The 17,506-nt window shown below is 36.4% G+C and overlaps 1 protein-coding gene across 1 annotated transcript in view; it reads right to left on the bottom strand.

Moving 5' to 3' along the window:
• Positions 1-17,506, bottom strand: part of RPGR (retinitis pigmentosa GTPase regulator) — a 37,447-nt gene that overhangs the window by 12,901 nt on the left and 7,040 nt on the right. Inside the window, exons 3-7 of the mRNA XM_069028850.1 lie at positions 15,066-15,158; positions 12,465-12,527; positions 10,746-10,904; positions 9,089-9,238; positions 3,952-4,110 (exon numbers count right to left, since the gene is read on the bottom strand). Coding sequence (XP_068884951.1) covers positions 3,952-4,110; positions 9,089-9,238; positions 10,746-10,904; positions 12,465-12,527; positions 15,066-15,158 — 624 coding nt within the window. The remainder of the gene's footprint in view (positions 1-3,951; positions 4,111-9,088; positions 9,239-10,745; positions 10,905-12,464; positions 12,528-15,065; positions 15,159-17,506) is intronic.

Here is a 17,506-nt window from a genome sequence, read left to right as displayed (position 1 = left end):
GGGTGTCTTGGCTTTCTTTTCTTTTTAAAAGACCTTGAGACAGAAGATGAAAAATCCAACATTTTACATATTAATGCACTAATGTTCTTATGTCAAACGTTCTATTCTCAAAGGTCTGCTTCACTTTTTCCTTTGAAGAGTTATCTTTGCTTTCCTTCCTTTCAGAGAATGAAAGGAAGTAATATATCCTTTTATAGAAAAAAATATTCCCAGAGGATCTGTCATCATCTGAAAAAAACTGCAAGATATTAAGGCCACTCCAAACCATCCGTTTCTTCTTCTCCAGTTTCTAGATTCACATTTATTGTTTTTCTACCTTTTAAAACACCTTACTGAAAAAAGCATGCAAATTGTGATACTGCTCTCCCATATTTCATTTGAAAGTGATGACAAGAGCTTTCATTTGCAGCAGGAAGTATCTGCAAGCGTTGGGGGTAGTCAGTGCATTTTTTTCAGTCTCTGAGAGAACGAATCTGGGATGAGGATAGGATCTTCTTGGACTGGCTGACTGACTGCTATGAAATGAATAGCTTTGTGCTATCCAGATTTTGCATGACAGAATTTTTAAATGCAATTCTGTTTATTGTCTAGAACAATTGCAAATATCAAAGGCAGAAGTAGCAATAAGGCTTGCAAAGAAGATGGTTTCCAATACCATACTCAACATTTCTAAAACTGGTGATTAAAAAACTGGGTTTTTTCTAAATCACTGCTCTCAACAATTTAATTCTTTTTCTCTGGGAAAAATAATTGAGTTTCCCATTTTGGAATTTCAGAGCAAAAAACCCCAAAGAATTATTTTAATATATACTTTCTACCTTTTACTCTGATACTTGTTGTAGAGATTCTGAACAGTACCTAGATTTAATAACCCAGATTACAGTGGTTCTTACTACACAAAATTGCCAATAGAATAGATAACAGTCATAAAAAAGGAATCAAATGAAGTGCTTTGGAATAGACTAATTACACATGAGAGTCAGGAAGAAATTTGCCTTGTACTCTGTAAGATAACTGAATTATGCTTTCTTCTAATTTGATAAACCCTGAGTAGAAATGATGTCAAGAAATGAGCCAAGATGTGAAACAGTTCTTCCATATGACATTTTCTCCTGTGCTATTGCTATGTTAAATGAGATAGATGAAGCAGGGGAATATTCAATAGTCACACACTCAATTCTTGTTTCCTGACATTGAAATGTCACATCCTTAAAAACTGGAAAGACCCTGAAAGGGTGAAATCCCCATCAGTATATATTGTGTTACTAAGGGCAAGCAGCACACATTTTCATGGAGTATGACACATGAAATTCAGAATTTCTTCAGAATTGTATTACTTTCCTAATTTTTTTGAAAATGAGCTCAAAAGAGGTGTAAGTGTTTCTGCTCCTTTTTAAAGATATATCATCAGAATTCTCAGTTTCTGGTCACACCACTTGACCTCAAGATGCAATTCAGGACTGATTTCAAGTAAAGTTTCTGGTGCAAAGCCAGTAATGTATGTATATCACACTCACTTAAAATTATTAGTATCCATAGCGATCTCTTTTCACAACTTTTTTCCAAAAATTTTTCTTTGAGTCAGAAAAATTTCTCTATGCCAATACTTCTGACTAAGTATCTTTCATTTGAGACAGTATTTCCACTATCATCTACTCTTTCACTTGAAGTGTTTTAGTAAGAAGTCCACAGCTGTAACCTATTTAATAACAGCTGAATCACATTACAAAAACATCTATCTGACTTTTCACTCTTATCACAGCTATTAAACTTTAGGAAACGTATTTTGTTGGAGGATACAGTTTTCCTCTTTTGGTGACTCAACTAGATCATCTGGCACTCAACACTTTGATCATCAACTGCTAGCTCAGCCAGCACCAAATTTCTTCTTTACCTTCTACTAAATAATTTATTTCCATAAGCAAGTAAATCTTACATACATACATACTTACTATGGTATTTTCTTCACTGTATTTTTTCTATGGCATTTGTATTTCCCTCTTTGTTCTAGTTCTTGCACAGATTTCACTATAATGATGATGGCATCCAGGTCTTTATCTTTCTTCTAAATCTCTATAAGTCATTGGTTATAATGATTTTTCATCACATGAAGTGCCATTAAGTCAAAATATCTATTGCTTGAATTCAGATTTATGGTTAAAAAATGATCAATAATGATAATCAAATTCTTTCTACAAAACTTCCCTTTATAACTCATAAAATAATGCTATGATTTATACATTTGTTGGCCCCATATTTATGGCAGTTTTTTCACTAATAATGGTAATCTGATTTCTCATAAAGAAATTTATTTTGTGACATAGAATACTGCAGTAAGTATGTTGGTGGAAGAAGGGAGATAAAGGCATTGAAATGTAGACAAATGTTTGCATTTCCTGGATTGGCTCCTGCTATTTCCTCTTCATAGTTTTCCCAAAGGAATTTTAACCTACCCAGAATCTTGCAGCTTGACTCATTACACATAATCCTTCCCAGCATTTCACTTCCACCTTTACTCTTTCCAATGGCTTGCCGTACAACACCACATCATATTATTCACCATCTTCCTCAGTTACATTTTCAGTTTATATTTTAGAAAGTTTGGCTACATAACCTTGAAGGCACATCACAAGATAGACAAGAGACAACTACAGAGAACCTTCAGAATACAGATTTAAGGACTGATATCTATACATCCAACTTGGTTTTCTAGCTTTTGCATTTTGGCAGGAAAATAATTACAGGCTATACAGTTTTACACATATTATATTCATTACAAGCTAAAGTTGAAATTTTTTTTAACTATCTTCAGGCAAAGTCAAACTTACCTTTCCTGCTTCTACACCACTCTAGGTCAGGATAGAACTTGTGGGAAGAAATGGCTGGCAGTGCTTTGCACGTATGCCTTGGAAAAGCTAAGTCACCACTGGCAGACAACTATTCAGGAGTTCAGTAATGCACATAATTTTCCAAGTACTATACTTGTGGCCCTGTGAACCAGTATGTAACAGTTGTATTTGGTGATTTTCATAACCTGTACAATATGTCAAATGCATATGCCTGCACTAGTTTCATATTTATGCTAAAGATTCTCCTCAAAGACACAAGCGAATTCTGTATCACAATAAGAGATTATTTAATCAATTTGGGCATCCAGTAGATAGTGACGCTACTTGAAAAGTGACTTCCTACATACTTCCTAAATATTCAAGAGCATTTAAATTCACTACAGAATGGAAGCTTTCCTCTAGAATTTCCCTGCTCACTGCAATAACAATTTCAAGCTCCTTAGAGGAAAGAAGTATCAATCATCTGTGCTACACCAGGCAGTGCTGGCTTATTACAATTCCAGCAAGAAAGGCACCCAGCCTTTTTTATGTAAAGTTCTCTTAAAATGCTATTTATTTGAGCTAAGACTATAAAGAAAAAGAAGATGGTATCAATAATTTTCTGTCCCTTCAGAGTCTGGGAATCCCAAGCTGTGTGGAATTGAAGAGGACTCCAGTACACTGCGCTGTGCTGTATCCCATCCATGGAAGGCTACCCCAGTTTGAGCTTTTACAGGATTTTCTTACAACCAAAACAACTCTATACATCATTTATACTGATAAATTAATCATTTTATATTGAATAAAAATAATATTCATATGGGAACTTGCTGCTGAAGTTTCAGATAAAGGCAAGGAGAGGCAAGTGGTAAAACCAGTGGTATCAACCAGGAGCTGCCTGAAAACCACTCTGTTAAAATCACCTGGCCAAGTTCATCCTGCAGCCAAGGGACATGGGCAGTGCAGCACAGGCCTGCCTTAGCTGGGTGGTACATGGATTTCTACCTCCTTGATGTATGATGATGCTCCAGTTAGGATCACTACAGCATCCAACATTTCAGTGGAATGTAAATTCTTGAGTTTCAGTTATAGGGCTATAAGAACAGCCAGTTAAATTGCATACCTGTCAGCACCACTGTGTGTTCTCCACCACAAGCAACCTTATTAACTTTTTCTATAATTCCCAGTACAGGCTGTGGGACTCTATTGTTCTTCAGCTGTTCAGGCAATAATCCCAGTTTCCCATTCGCAGGTTCTCCAAAAGTATAGAGCTCGCCATCTCCTGTGAAAACACAGAACAGCACATGGTTTCCAGCACGGACTCAGGAGCAAGGATGGGTTGTCAAGACTGCTGCAGACACAAGTTATAAAGACAGAAAAGTGTATGAACATTACAGGATAGCTTAACATATTTGTATAATGCCCAAAGAGCTGTGAAAAGCACTCTGTTTTGATGGGACACAAAGGTGCTAGATTTTAGTCCCTTCCAAGTTCAGAATCACAATATTTAGCCTGCAAGGACTGTAGCCAAGGGAAACAAAACCTTATACACCCTGCTTCTGAGAGGTGGTAATTTCCTCTGTAATCAGTTTTTAAGTCAACTGAGGTGGCCTGTAAGGATCTGAATTGAAACAGAAATTAATTTTGCATGGAAATTTGATGGAAAATCAACCTGGTCAAACAGAGTCATCCCAGAGCACATGGCACAGGATTGTGTCCAGCAGGTTCTGGAATATCTCCAGTGAGGGAGACTCCACAACCTCCACAGACAATCTGTCCCACTGCTTGGTCACTGCACAGGAAGGAAATTCTTCCTCATGTCCAGGTGGAACTTCCTGGCCATCAGTTCCTGCCTGTTCCTCCTGTCCCATTGCTGGGCCCCACCAAACAGAGCCTGGTCCATCCTCTGCCCCCTCCCTGCAGACACTGACAGACAGGGATGTGGTGCCCTCTTTGTTACATTCTTCTGCACTTATTTTCTAACAGTTTTTTGCAGTCATTTCAACCTGTCTGTGCTTTTTAAGAACCAGCAAATTACCTCAGCTGCAAAAAAGTGTATTTAATTTAATTTCAAATCTATGGACCATATTTAGGCTTCTCTGTTCAGTTTGGTTTCCTGGTTTAATTCTGATTTTTTTTCTTATATCTATGTGCAGAAATACCCTGAACAGGCTGATACTTTGCTGTTATTTGCATGAGCATCAGTTTTCTGTTCTAAAACAGTAGCCCAATTAAAAAGATAAAAATCAACTGCAATGTGAGGTTTTCTGTAACCAAAACATTCTGCTGACAAAAAGAGATTTTATTAGGCATTCTATCTGAAAAGAAAGAAAGAAAAAAAAAAAACAACAACAAAAGAACCCCGTATTTTTGGGAAGGTAAGTATTCTTTCAATACTCTTAGATCAGCCATATATTTCTAGTAACAAGTTGAAAAACCCCCAAAAGCACTTGGGAGATAACTACTTATGCAGTTCTCTTTGAAGAGACCAGCAGTTTTTTTAAACACTATTGCACTGAAAAAATTAATCCAATCACTATCTAATTAAGAGGATTAGAGATTCAAATGGCCAAGCCTCCCAAACTAATCAAGTTTATTACATTTTTTCAACTTAATAATCCAGCTAACAAAGATAAAACCATTTACCAAAGCAATTTTTGAATATATTACACATCCCTTTTAGGCAAATAGTGTCTAAAAACTATGAAGAATAGCAGTCAAACATAAAAAGAACCCAGTCAAACTCAGATAAATTTTGAGTGCAGTATGTGTGCAGTACATTTGCATGCTGAGGACATGATGTACTGTGTGCAGTACACCTGCATTTTAAGGACACTGTTCAAAACAGAACTTGGTTATTTAATTTTCTCCTCTCATATGAGACACACTCTCACATGTTGAAATTTCCCTAATGTGGCACATTTTCTGTATCACTAAACTTTAAATCATGGGAACATGTAAAGGCAATGGACAAGTGAATGGAAAACGTCCCTCAAAGGAAAATGTGCCTTTGAGAGTAGATAAGAGACCTGGCTGGTGGCAAATGAGGGACAAAAATGAGTGGGCAAAAGAACTAGATAACTCTATGATTCCTTGAATAAATGAAGAAGAAAAAGAAAATAAATATTTATTCAAGAGCAAATTGGTTAAAACTGTCTCAAACACTGAAATTCAGGGCATGTGTGGTGAATGATTCTTAAACCAGTCCTTAAAAAGAATGACAAAATACACTAAAAAAAGGAATTCAAGGAACCTGTGAAGCTCTCTATGAAAAGACATCAATAAGAATCTATCTTGACCTTGATTACAGTTACAGTTCAGGCAGGGGAAGCACTAGAAGGGGTCTAATATATTCAATTCTTTTCTGGCTCCACAAATCTCATTCTCCCGTAGAATCCAGAGCAGTGGTGAGATACATCAGCTTTTCCTGCTCTCCATCTCCTGCAGTGGACAAATGAGCTGTACATGCTTGCCAAGCTTAATGCTTCCTGGGAAATTGTCCCCTCCTGAGTGTGTGGTCAAAGGCAAGTCAAGTAAAGACCTGTATAAGGGCTCAAAATTGTTGCTACACTCTCCCAGCAGTTTGTTTCTCTGTTACTTCACTTGAGACATAGCCCTAATACTGGGACCCAACATCCCACGCTTGTAAAAAGGAAGGAAACACACTGAAGAAGTCCTAAAGAGAGCTGGAAGCTACAGACTAAAAGCTTCTTTTCAGTGGAACTCTTTGAAGAATGCAAAGAAGGGGGAAAAGGGAGCAAACAATCATCTTTCAAATACAAACTGAGTAATCAGACTAGTTCCTAATTTGCATATGGAACTGAGTTAGCCATTGCCTGTGCATGTGCCTAGTCTAAATTTCAGAAATGTTTTTTTTTTATTTTTATTGAGAATATTCAGGATTTATTCTGTTCTTCTGTTCTACAACTACTTTAGCATCAATGGGGTCCACATGTAGAATGGGGTCCACATGTAGAACACAGGTGGCTGACATGTTCAGCAGTTAAATTACTGTCTGCAAAGAAAGCCTTCTGGAAAGCAGAAGGAAGAATGGTAACATCATCTTTTTGGAGCCATAAGAGGCATTGCTCTTGGCTTTATAGCCATTAAACACCTTAAAGATAAAAGTTTACTAAAAAAAAAAAAAAAAACAACCTTTTAAAACTCAGCAATGTCAGAGAAATAAGAACTTCAGCTAAAAAATTAAAAAGAAGCTGGAATCCATACTTCACCACTGTTTTATTCAATCCTTATTAATGAACATCCTGCCCTGGAGAGGGCACTCTGTGTCCACACTATGTTTTCTAGTGTCCTCATGAGCCACTGTTTAGTTTCAACCCAGATATGCCTGTGATCCCAACAGGTTTTTCAGTCAGTGAAAAACTTTTGTCAAATATAAACATATTAAGAAAGAGAACCATATGGTGCCATGCTCATCAGTTCAGCCTGACAGCATTTACCAAGTCTTAGATCCTGCAACTATGTTACATTATTAAAGATAGTGTATTGTTCGATGCCTGAAAATCGAAATGTAGTAATTCTATAGTATTCAAATAACTGATAAGTAACACATCCTGTGACTGTGGTATGCTCAGAATAAATGCATAAAGTTAATTTTTAAACAGTGTGGATACACACTGACATCAGTGCAACAGAAAATCAATTCTGCAAAAGTACTTAGATGTCCAATACTAAATTTTTGTGGTAGCTGAAGTATCAATCAAATAAAACTGTCAGCAAGGGGACAAAGGAAAGCAGTAAAAAAATTTATGCTTTCACCACAAAGAAGGTCATGTGTGTGTCAGTAGCTTCAGTGGCATAGACTGAACCCAATACGTGCAGGACTTGCAAATATTAAGGCTGAAAATTAAGATTTTCCGTCTCATACTCAGGCCTGTTTAAGCAGTAACAGGTTCAGCAGCTCCTCATTTTCACAGGTGATAACCAGTACATCTTTCTATTAATATTTTGAGAATCTCCATTTTTCTTAACCAGGTGCAACCCTAAGCCTTTTTTCTTATCCCCTTCCATTAAAAGTTTCCACTTCCTTAGGATAATTGGCACACACTGTTCTCTCTTTACTCTTAGATGCTTGTCCTCAACCCTTCTACTAATGAGAGCTTTTGTGGCATCCAGCTGCAGTCCTGGATCTTCAGCTCTTGGCTCTAAGGCAGAGATATACACATTCCTACTACATCCTTGAAGTAAGCATGTTTTTTTCCCCCATTTATTCTGAGTTCAGGAGGCTGTATTTTTCCTTACAGTTGCTGAGCTCCTGATCAGTCCCAGACACTTAATTCATTTACTGTAATAAAGCATCCATAATAAAAGTTGCCCACTACCAGCATAACACCTAATTAATATTTGTCCACCATAGCAAGCTCTCATTCTGTTAACAGCATGTTCTCAGAGAGCAGTACAGGTATTGTATGTGGAAAATTAACATTTATCAAGTAATCTGGGAAAGGTGACTGATAGAATAGCTCCTGGGTACCCATTAAAAGCTGTACAATCAAAACTATCGATCCTTTGCAATCTTTAATTACTCTGAGGGGACCAAATGGTGAAGTTTAATAATGTAAATCTATATGGCTGAGAGGAAGTCATAACTGCTCATACATAATGCCATCAGTACTGGCTGATAATTCATCCATACTGGCATTATTAAAAAATTAGTGGAATCTTCACTTTGGAAACCAGTGGAGAGTGGGGAAGAGAGAGGTGGAAAGCAATAAGAAGGTGGTCTAGTCTGGAGATCAGACAACAGCTCACTGTAGCATTGCTTCTCCTCATACCACATACTGCCTGTTTAACTGACTTCAAAACCTAATTTTTAAGATAGAACAGCAAACTTGGACAACACGTTTGCACTTCTAGCAAATGAGATTAATTTTTCCTCATAACATAGCAATATTTAACATTTATATTTCTAGAGAAGATGAAGATTATTATTTGATCATCACAAAAAAAGAATAATCTCAAGAAAAGGTGGATTTTGAAACCATAATATTATTTCACAATATACATCATAACCTTTATGAAAACAAAATGTGATATTTCATTATTTCTAATATACTTTTACACAACAATGTGCAAATGCAGAAAATTAATTGCAGGTTTCTTCTTCCAATGTAATACCGAACTACACAGGTGGCTTTCTGTCACATGGCAGTTCTTAACAACAATGGTGTATCAAGTTTCAAACAACTATCTGAAAACCACTGTCTTGTCTCCACTAACCTCTATTCCCATTCTTTTACCTGTTATCAAGGCAGAGTGATAATATCCACAGGATACAGAGGAAACAGGTTTTCCAATATCCACTTTACAGGGGATGCTGACGAAGGCTTCATTGGCCAGGCCTATCTGACCTTCTGAATTATCACCCCACACAAAGAGCTGCCCATCCTCTAAAATGAAGACACAGATAGTTAATAGATTTAAAACAAAAACTAATAAAAAGTTTATCTATTTATTGAAGAGTATTTCAGAAACTCTGTGTACGATACCACTGAATGTCATGATCTCAGGGATATAAAATGATCATTTAACACAATGCAAAAAAGAGTGAGAAGTAAGAGGGTATCCCTAAAGCTTTTCAAAAGTGACACAGAACATTTATGCATCAACTGATGTTAGACCATAAATAGAAACAGAAAAAGCACATTCCTTCAGAAAGAGGAAGACTGAATGTGTGAGACAATTCAGTTGCCAGAGGTCAGTATGAAAATATTACAGTGAATTTAAGGCATCTCATTTCTAGGTGCAAATCACCCCTTTCTCGTTCTTCCAAACTAATTCTCTGTCCTGACTTTGGCAGACACCCCGCTTACTCCTGCCTTATCTTTCAGTTCTCCTCACAGATGGTTATATTGACCAGCTTTATTTTGCTTTCTTTAAACTACAACAGTAGATGTTCGAGCTTGATTAAGACCAGCTTCTATTGAAACAAAGACCAATGGCAATGGCAGTAAAAGACCAATGGCAGTTTCTATTGAAACAAAGACCAATGGCAGTAAAAAAAACCAAAAACAACAAAACAAACAAACAAACAAACAAAAAGCCAGTGAACAACATGAAAAGTCTCTAAGTTCTTCTAGAAGAGATAAGGTCTTCTCTATGCATATTTCTTATTGGTGGGAAGTAAGTTGCGAATAGAAAAATACCACCTACAGTGCTACTGAGATGGTGCTAGGAGTTAAAATAATTCAAAATCATCCTAAAAATCTTAAGAGAATGTCAGCAACTGGCATAAAAAACCCCAAAAACCAAACACGCAGGCCAGCATCTCTCTCAAGTTCTGAAATTAACAGCCTCAATAACTTACCCTAAACAGGTACAGAAAAGCTGCTTTACAGCAAGACTTGAGAAATTGCATTATAGGGTAATAAAGGAGCACCTATCCAGTGACTGAAGTATTGTAACTATGTGGATTTCAGCATGTTGTGATGGTATCATTTTGCCACCTGAGAAATAGGTGAGAGGCTCAGCCTCTCTCAGAATTAGTAAGGAATGAATGACACAGCTGTGCAGCCTGGACCTATGGACCACAATAGTTGCAGTAAGAAGTGGAATTAGACATGCTTAGTTTTCATAGGATTCATGTTTTGTAGCTGCTTTCCCTGGAAATAAACTGAAGATTTTTTCCCTTTTGAGGGTATTCATACTGTTTCTCCTTTGTAAGGATTTCTACTAAACTTTCACGAAACCTCTAAGAAGTTCATGAGACACACACCCCTTGCCAGACTGTGTTAAAATAGGCAACTGCCTGCCAGAAAATGACTGTGGCTGCCAAGGAAAGAAGACAGTGAAGACAGAAAATGCACCCACATATGCAGACAGGATGCTGGAATAAATGTCTTTCTGGAACACCAGGCTGGACATGCATGAATAGATTTTATTAGCAGTTGCTCATACCAGTTACTGCTGCTGAGGTGTACGACCCAGCTGATAGTTGCTTGATCTTGTGCTGGTTGGTAAAAAAACGAATTAAATGAAACGTGGTCCTTTCCTCTGTGTCACCTAATCCCAACTGGCCTTCACTGTTACCTCCAGCAGCATAGACATTTCCTTTTTCTGCATACAGAAAAGCACAGGTAAAACACAAAATGAAGAAATCAGAGCAAGTAATTCAATTTGCAATGGAAAAAACATCACAAAAACATTAGGGTCTGTTACCCTGAAATACCCTCCAGCTGAAATTAGCAGTTTCTGTTGTAGCTAGCAAGGTTTTCCTGCAAACAGTTGGATCAGAACTTCCTGAAGGCCTTACATGTATTTAGACTGCATTCCCCAGTATTCTGGAGACTGATCTAAAAAATAAATATGATTGGAAGTTCTACAAGAGCTCTGAGAAAATGACTACGAGTATCCCTGGCAGCAAGAAGCAGCTCCTTCCACAAATAATGTACATTTCAAGATAAACTGTGAGGAAAAGGGTGAATGATGTCACACACAAGAAAAACTGAAGCTGTATTAGTACATAAATTAAAGAAATTAATAACTTGATAGCTTTGAGTACTGTAAATGAAATATATTTTTACTTAGGTTTTATTAGAAATATTTTACTTATTTTAATATTTAAATAACTTCCAATTTAATTAACAAGGTATTTTCATTAAGAATCTTGAAGTTAGCGCTGATGACAGATATCTTCAACTTTAGAGAACTTTAAGATTTATATTTTTAATTTTAGTATGTTTCACATCTAAAGTGCTCATCTATGATGAAACAGATATGGCGTATTATTACCACAAACCCAGACAGAAATGTGTTAATAAACTGACATATAATTTATAAATGGTCCTTGCTATATAAGTGGCCAGAAATTATCTAGCCAGTGTGTACACCAAAGGTGACTAATATTTACCCTGTGCAGTCTTGCATATTTAATTGTTATTAAAATGTACTGGTTTATTTTAATAATCTTATTTACAGTGCTCAGGGTCTCCACATATATAAACCTCCTAATAATCAAACAATCCTCTTCATAACATTACTGAAAGCTAAAGGATTGCAATCACAAAGATGGCTGTTCCATTGCATAAATTATAGAAGCATGACAAGAACCTTCATAAATTCTCTGTACACTGTGTCTGTACAAATTTATTTTTAAGTTTAAATTTACTGCTTATTTATTTATAGCTTAATAAAGCAACTTGTCTTTGAAATGCCAGACTATGTTGTATAACCAAAAATGCAACAAAATTGGAAGACTTGAAAACATTCAGTTCTACTGCATTTATTCACATACATAACTCCACACTAACAAAGATTATTTTTCTAAGGTAAATTTGAGTACAGATGCATATAAAAATAACAACATCTTTTCACAAGGCTTAAAGGAAATATTCATAATTGTTAACCATACCTCAAATGCCAGCAAGAAATTTTTCCATATGTCTGCTACCAGGAAACTACTATCTAACATTAGTTTATAAATGCATTGGCTCACAACAATCAAACAATTCTAAAAAATTCCAATTTCTAAGAAATGGATGTCAAACTCCTAAGTTTTAGCAGTCCCATTTTCATTTATTTTTCGTTCCTCAACACTTCTAGGGTTCTCAGTGTAATTTTGCATGAAAGCAAAGGAAGAAACATATCTTGAATATGTATGAAATAGAGGTTACATACCTGTGTAAACCAAAGTGTGGTTTCTTCCACAAACAGCAAGTTTTGGTTTTTCTGGTTTTAAAGCTAAGAATTCAAACCAAAGAGGAGGGAAAGTTACAAATGAGCTTATAGCTGGTTCAACAACAAAATGCTCTATGCTCTAGAGGGAGCTCTGATTTCTTCTTTTCACATTTTTACCAACAGAATTATTACAAGAGTCATTGCCAATTTGAATCTAGCACATGACTTATCAAATCAGTATTCCCTCAAGATAAGAAAATAGGTCAGACCTTAAAAACTTAAAACATTCAAGTTAACTTGATGATGGTTACTTCATCCCAATGCCACAGTCCCTGGAACTTACCATTATGAGATATGCCTAAAAGAATGTATTAAGTTCCAGGATAAAATTAATGATTTAAGCTGTCTGCAGTTTTCATTAACAGTACTATTGTTACTTCACTCTTAGACTTTTCCCACTGTTGTAAATCTCTGGAACCATACTGTTCCTTTGTCTTACCATCCCTACCTCCCTTCATTGTGCTCATATCCCTTTTCTGCTCTGTTCTGATCTCTTCCTGATCACTGAACTCAATTGCAAAGGGCAGCCCTACCTGGACTAGTGCCCACACATTTTGCATGTATCATGTTGTCTCAATTTCAGCTGAGTTACCACCAATGAGTGCCATTGCATGCACTTCTCTGCAGTCTGGTCACTTTGAAAGACTGGGAATGCATGTGGGAGGGCTCAGGACTTATTTTGGTGGGAAAGAGAGAAGACAGAGGCTCCTCCTATGACAAGTGCACTCCATTTCAGAAAAAGAGAGGAAAAATGTCTCCCTGACTTTTCCATCCTTGGTCCAGTTACTGTTCATTGTCAACAAATTATCTTCTCTCAGTAATGTCCATGTACCTTATACAATGCTCTAAACCAGGATTATTTTTACATAATAAATCTTTAATTGCTTTTCCACTGCACTACTCCATAACAAAGCCAACAACAATCATCCCTTTCACAAACCCTTTTTCAGTCCTTCCAGATCAACTTTCATCAGCTCTTGAACATTCAGATTGAAGTTCCTTCTACCAAGTTACCAAATAAATCTATCTACTCACGCATGAACTGCCTCTGGTCTATCACACAAATTTAAATTGTCCAAATACAGGTTTCTGCCTCTCCTATCCAACACCTACCACTACCATCAGGCTGGAATCATAATAGTTCCAACAGTGACTTCTTCCTACAATCTTTATATCCCAAAACTCTGTCTCCAACTTCAGAGGTGATCTTAATCAGCTCTTCAGAAGCCTGTGCTCCCTACCTTCCTCTCACTTAGGCTAATCAATTGTGTTTTATGAGATATGCTATATTTACAGTGCTGCAGGTGACTTTTCATAACCAATTTCATTAGTCTCTAATCAAGTCCCAGAAAATATTTTCTCAGAAAACATGCAAACACAACCATTTGGCTCCAAGCAGAAACTGTGTCCTTGCAACCCCATTCCCAAAGCCAAGTGATGACAAAACGAAAAGCTAGTGAGTAAAGCTCCAGGAATTCCTCCTGCTGCCTACTGCCAAGAGAAAAAAGATACCCCCCTTGTGACTTTTTCCAATGGATGCCAGGTCTGGTTTGAATTGCTGTCATCTTCTCTTTGTCTTTTATTCTCCATTGCAATTTGACAGTAAACCCAAAACTTGAAACCCAATCCACTAAAGCCAAGGTAAGAATCAACCTCTCACATGGCTGACAGAAGATGTGCACCTGAGAGTAGCTGCATTCTCCCGCTGAAGTGAAATAGAGACAGGAGCAAATAAAGGACAGTAGAATAAACTAAATCAAGAAGAACAGTTTGAACAAGCAGGATAATTTGTTTTTAACAATAAGCTAACAGATCGATCTGCTGGCAGAAAGAGTGAAGATAAACATTTAATAGTGAAAAGAAATGTGTTAATGGGATAGATCTGACTTGACATAAATAAGGGGATAGGGAAAAGTATTGACTCAGCTTTGTTTGACAATATAAAAACAGCTAGGAAAGAATCAAGAAGATCACAGTGCAATAAAAACATATTTTTCAACACGTAGGAATTTATTTTACTGTCTCACAAAAATGTATTAACATTTATGCCCCCTTGGGCATTTTTTACACTTGTTAAAAATGTAGTAGTACTTGTGAAAAGTTTCTGATAGATTTTTTTCATTTACAAAGCTGCTAAGACAATAGTGACACAGAGATTACACCATGCTGTTGGAGCACTGGCTTCTAACAGATGGACGATGCAGAGATCAACCATCTGATTATTGTCTGCAGTAAAAAAAGATGTGGTTTGTCACAAAAGGCAAATACTACATAAAATCAGAGCCCTCAAAAATGACAGGATTCTATGTATCTGACGTAATCTTCAGATGCAAAAAAACTCAGAATCTGAAGTAATGGAAAATCAGTCAGGGATCCCTTTGAGCTACCTTCATGATCTTGTGCAGTAACGTGTACATGTGATGAATAAAGAATCAGTTATTTTGGAATCTCATCCTATGAAGTAGCTTTTCGTAAGGGTCTCCTTTCAAAAAGACAAAAAAAAAACCAAACAAAGAAGAAAAAGAGAAAGATCACACAAACCTTTAACACATGTTGGTTTGCTGACAGTGTTCTTTGATCCTAGTCCTAACTGGCCCCAGTCGTTACTGCCGAACATGTATAGTTTACCTTTCCCTGAAAAAAAATCACAGACAGAATCCATACAAGTGTTTGAATACCTCATTCAAGACAAGATGGTCATCCACTCACAATGAATTTATTACTTCCTTTTTAATGTAAGGTTCAAGTTTAGGCAATTCAATATGTAAGTGTAAACAACAATTAATATCCCTGTGATTTTTCAGTTCAAAAATAGTAATTGCATTGTTTAAGGAAGAGATCCCCAGCCAGAGGAAGAAACATCCTCATCTTTAACTTCAGCACAGATGAAGTGCTCTTCAGAAAACAAGATGTTGTACTCTTGGGCAGACCCTGCAGTTCAGAAACCACAGTATTTATAGGCCCCCTTATAAAATAACAGCATATCTAACTGAACACATCTTCTACCCTAAAAACATGAATGAATAATGCAGCTATTTGATAAATACAAGTAAAATTTTGTAACATTTGGCTTATTTGATTGTTTGGAGATTGTTTACTGCTAAATGTCTTCTCTTAAAATGATTTACAAATACTCATTTCTATCAAATGTAGTTTCTGATAAATTTTCACAACTGTATTAATTTGTTACTCTGCATATAAATATGGAATGTATAAATCCACCAAGCAGTCAGAGATTTTGTAATCCTAAATGCAAATATTAGATTACAAACCTTCAACAACCTTCAAGCAATGCTAGAATCACCTTTCAGAAATTCGTATGATGTGTCATTGGCCTTGCATGTTTGACCATTACAAACAATGACTTGTTGTAATTCTGAAAAAACAGTGCTTTCTCTGAGGATGGTATATGAACAGTTGAAAACTTTGTCATCTGGGATGAAAATTAGATATCCAAAACTGACTACTGACAGTACCTCAAAATGAACTCATTTAATGTCATTTTTTTTAAACTATTGCATGTTGCAAAGCTGTAAGGTTCCCACTGGAAAATAAGACCCTTGTTCCAACAGAAATCCTTGCAAAACAATAGAAACTGATTTGGGAAAAAAAAAAAAGAAAACAAAAAAAAAACCACAAAAAACCCCAAACCAACAAACAAAAAAACCTCGGCCCCTCCCAAACCCCACCCTTTTACAACTGTTAAAAGGACTTTGTTTACTTTTGATGAAGGTCTGCAGAGCTTTGTGCATTAGACTCCACCATAATGTTGTCACCCTAAACAGAAACTTGGTCATAGAATTTGTCACCCTCATCATCTACAATTACCACAACCACAGTCCATAACGGTAATCCCATATAATAATGCCAAAATAATATTGTTGTTTGTAACTTCAGTGCTGTAGATTCCCAGTGAGGGTTCTGAATGTGATTTACAGAGCCTTTGAAATACGATCTTGCAATGTTTTAAATATAACAAAAAAACTCCTATTCCAATAAAAATATCAATTTATTTTCTTGAATATAACAAAATAGTTTAAAACAAAACAAAAACCAAATAAAATGAACCAATGTTTAACAATAACTGGTATCTAAAATCCCAATCAAATAGGTAGATTTTACATTTCTTGGCACATGGGGCTATGTGTCAATATTATGTCTTTCCAGGAAAGCTGGAAGGGAAGAAAGACTGTGGTCAAGTCCACGCTCACAGTGTTCTACTAACAGCATTTATATCTCCATCCTAATTTGATAATGCAATCATGTCCAACACATGCAGACCTGTCCCTGACAGGAAACACAGCTTAACAGAAAGGATTTTTGTCAGCAAATGACATCTATCCTATATTGGTATGGCTTCCTTGTATCCTTGCTTTACACTTTCTAACTGCTTTCCTAAGACAGCAGTACTTCTGTGGGAGTATGATGCCAAGCTGCCCTAATTCAATTTAAGCACATTCTCTTTTATCCGTGCAAAATTCAAACAAGGTTATGCTTTTCATCCTATAATCTGCTGGGTTTTATATCAGTCTTTAAACTCTCAGGCATTGCTTTGTAAGTCAAGGAGCTTAATAGATGAGAGGAATTTTTTCACATTCTCTACAACTGAGTGACAGCCTTTTATAATTTCAGGTTTCCTAGGAGAATAACAGAAAATAAAAAATCTGGGAAGCAGTTAATTCAGACAGAGAATGAGAATTAACAGGCACTACAGAAGAACCTAAACAAATGCTTGTAATGAAGCAACGTTTCTCAGTCTGTACACCAAATCAAGTTTAGAAAGAGGCACAATTCAATCTAAGCTAGCCAAGAAATCTGATATAATTTTGCATGCAAAAGGCACTATTTTCATAACTGTGTACTGAGATATCCCAGCCATCACAAAAATGCACTGAATCCAACAGCAGGCAAATAGGCAAGGATCAAATTTCAAAATTTCTTAAACTCAAATTGCTCTTGGGTTTTTTTGCTTCCACTTTGGT

The sequence above is a fragment of the Aphelocoma coerulescens genome, chromosome 1 (assembly GCF_041296385.1).
Source record: "Aphelocoma coerulescens isolate FSJ_1873_10779 chromosome 1, UR_Acoe_1.0, whole genome shotgun sequence".
NCBI classification, from domain to species: Eukaryota; Metazoa; Chordata; class Aves; order Passeriformes; family Corvidae; genus Aphelocoma; species Aphelocoma coerulescens.
Note: the sequence above shows the minus strand (reverse complement) of the source record. Positions and strands in the feature narration are given on the sequence as shown.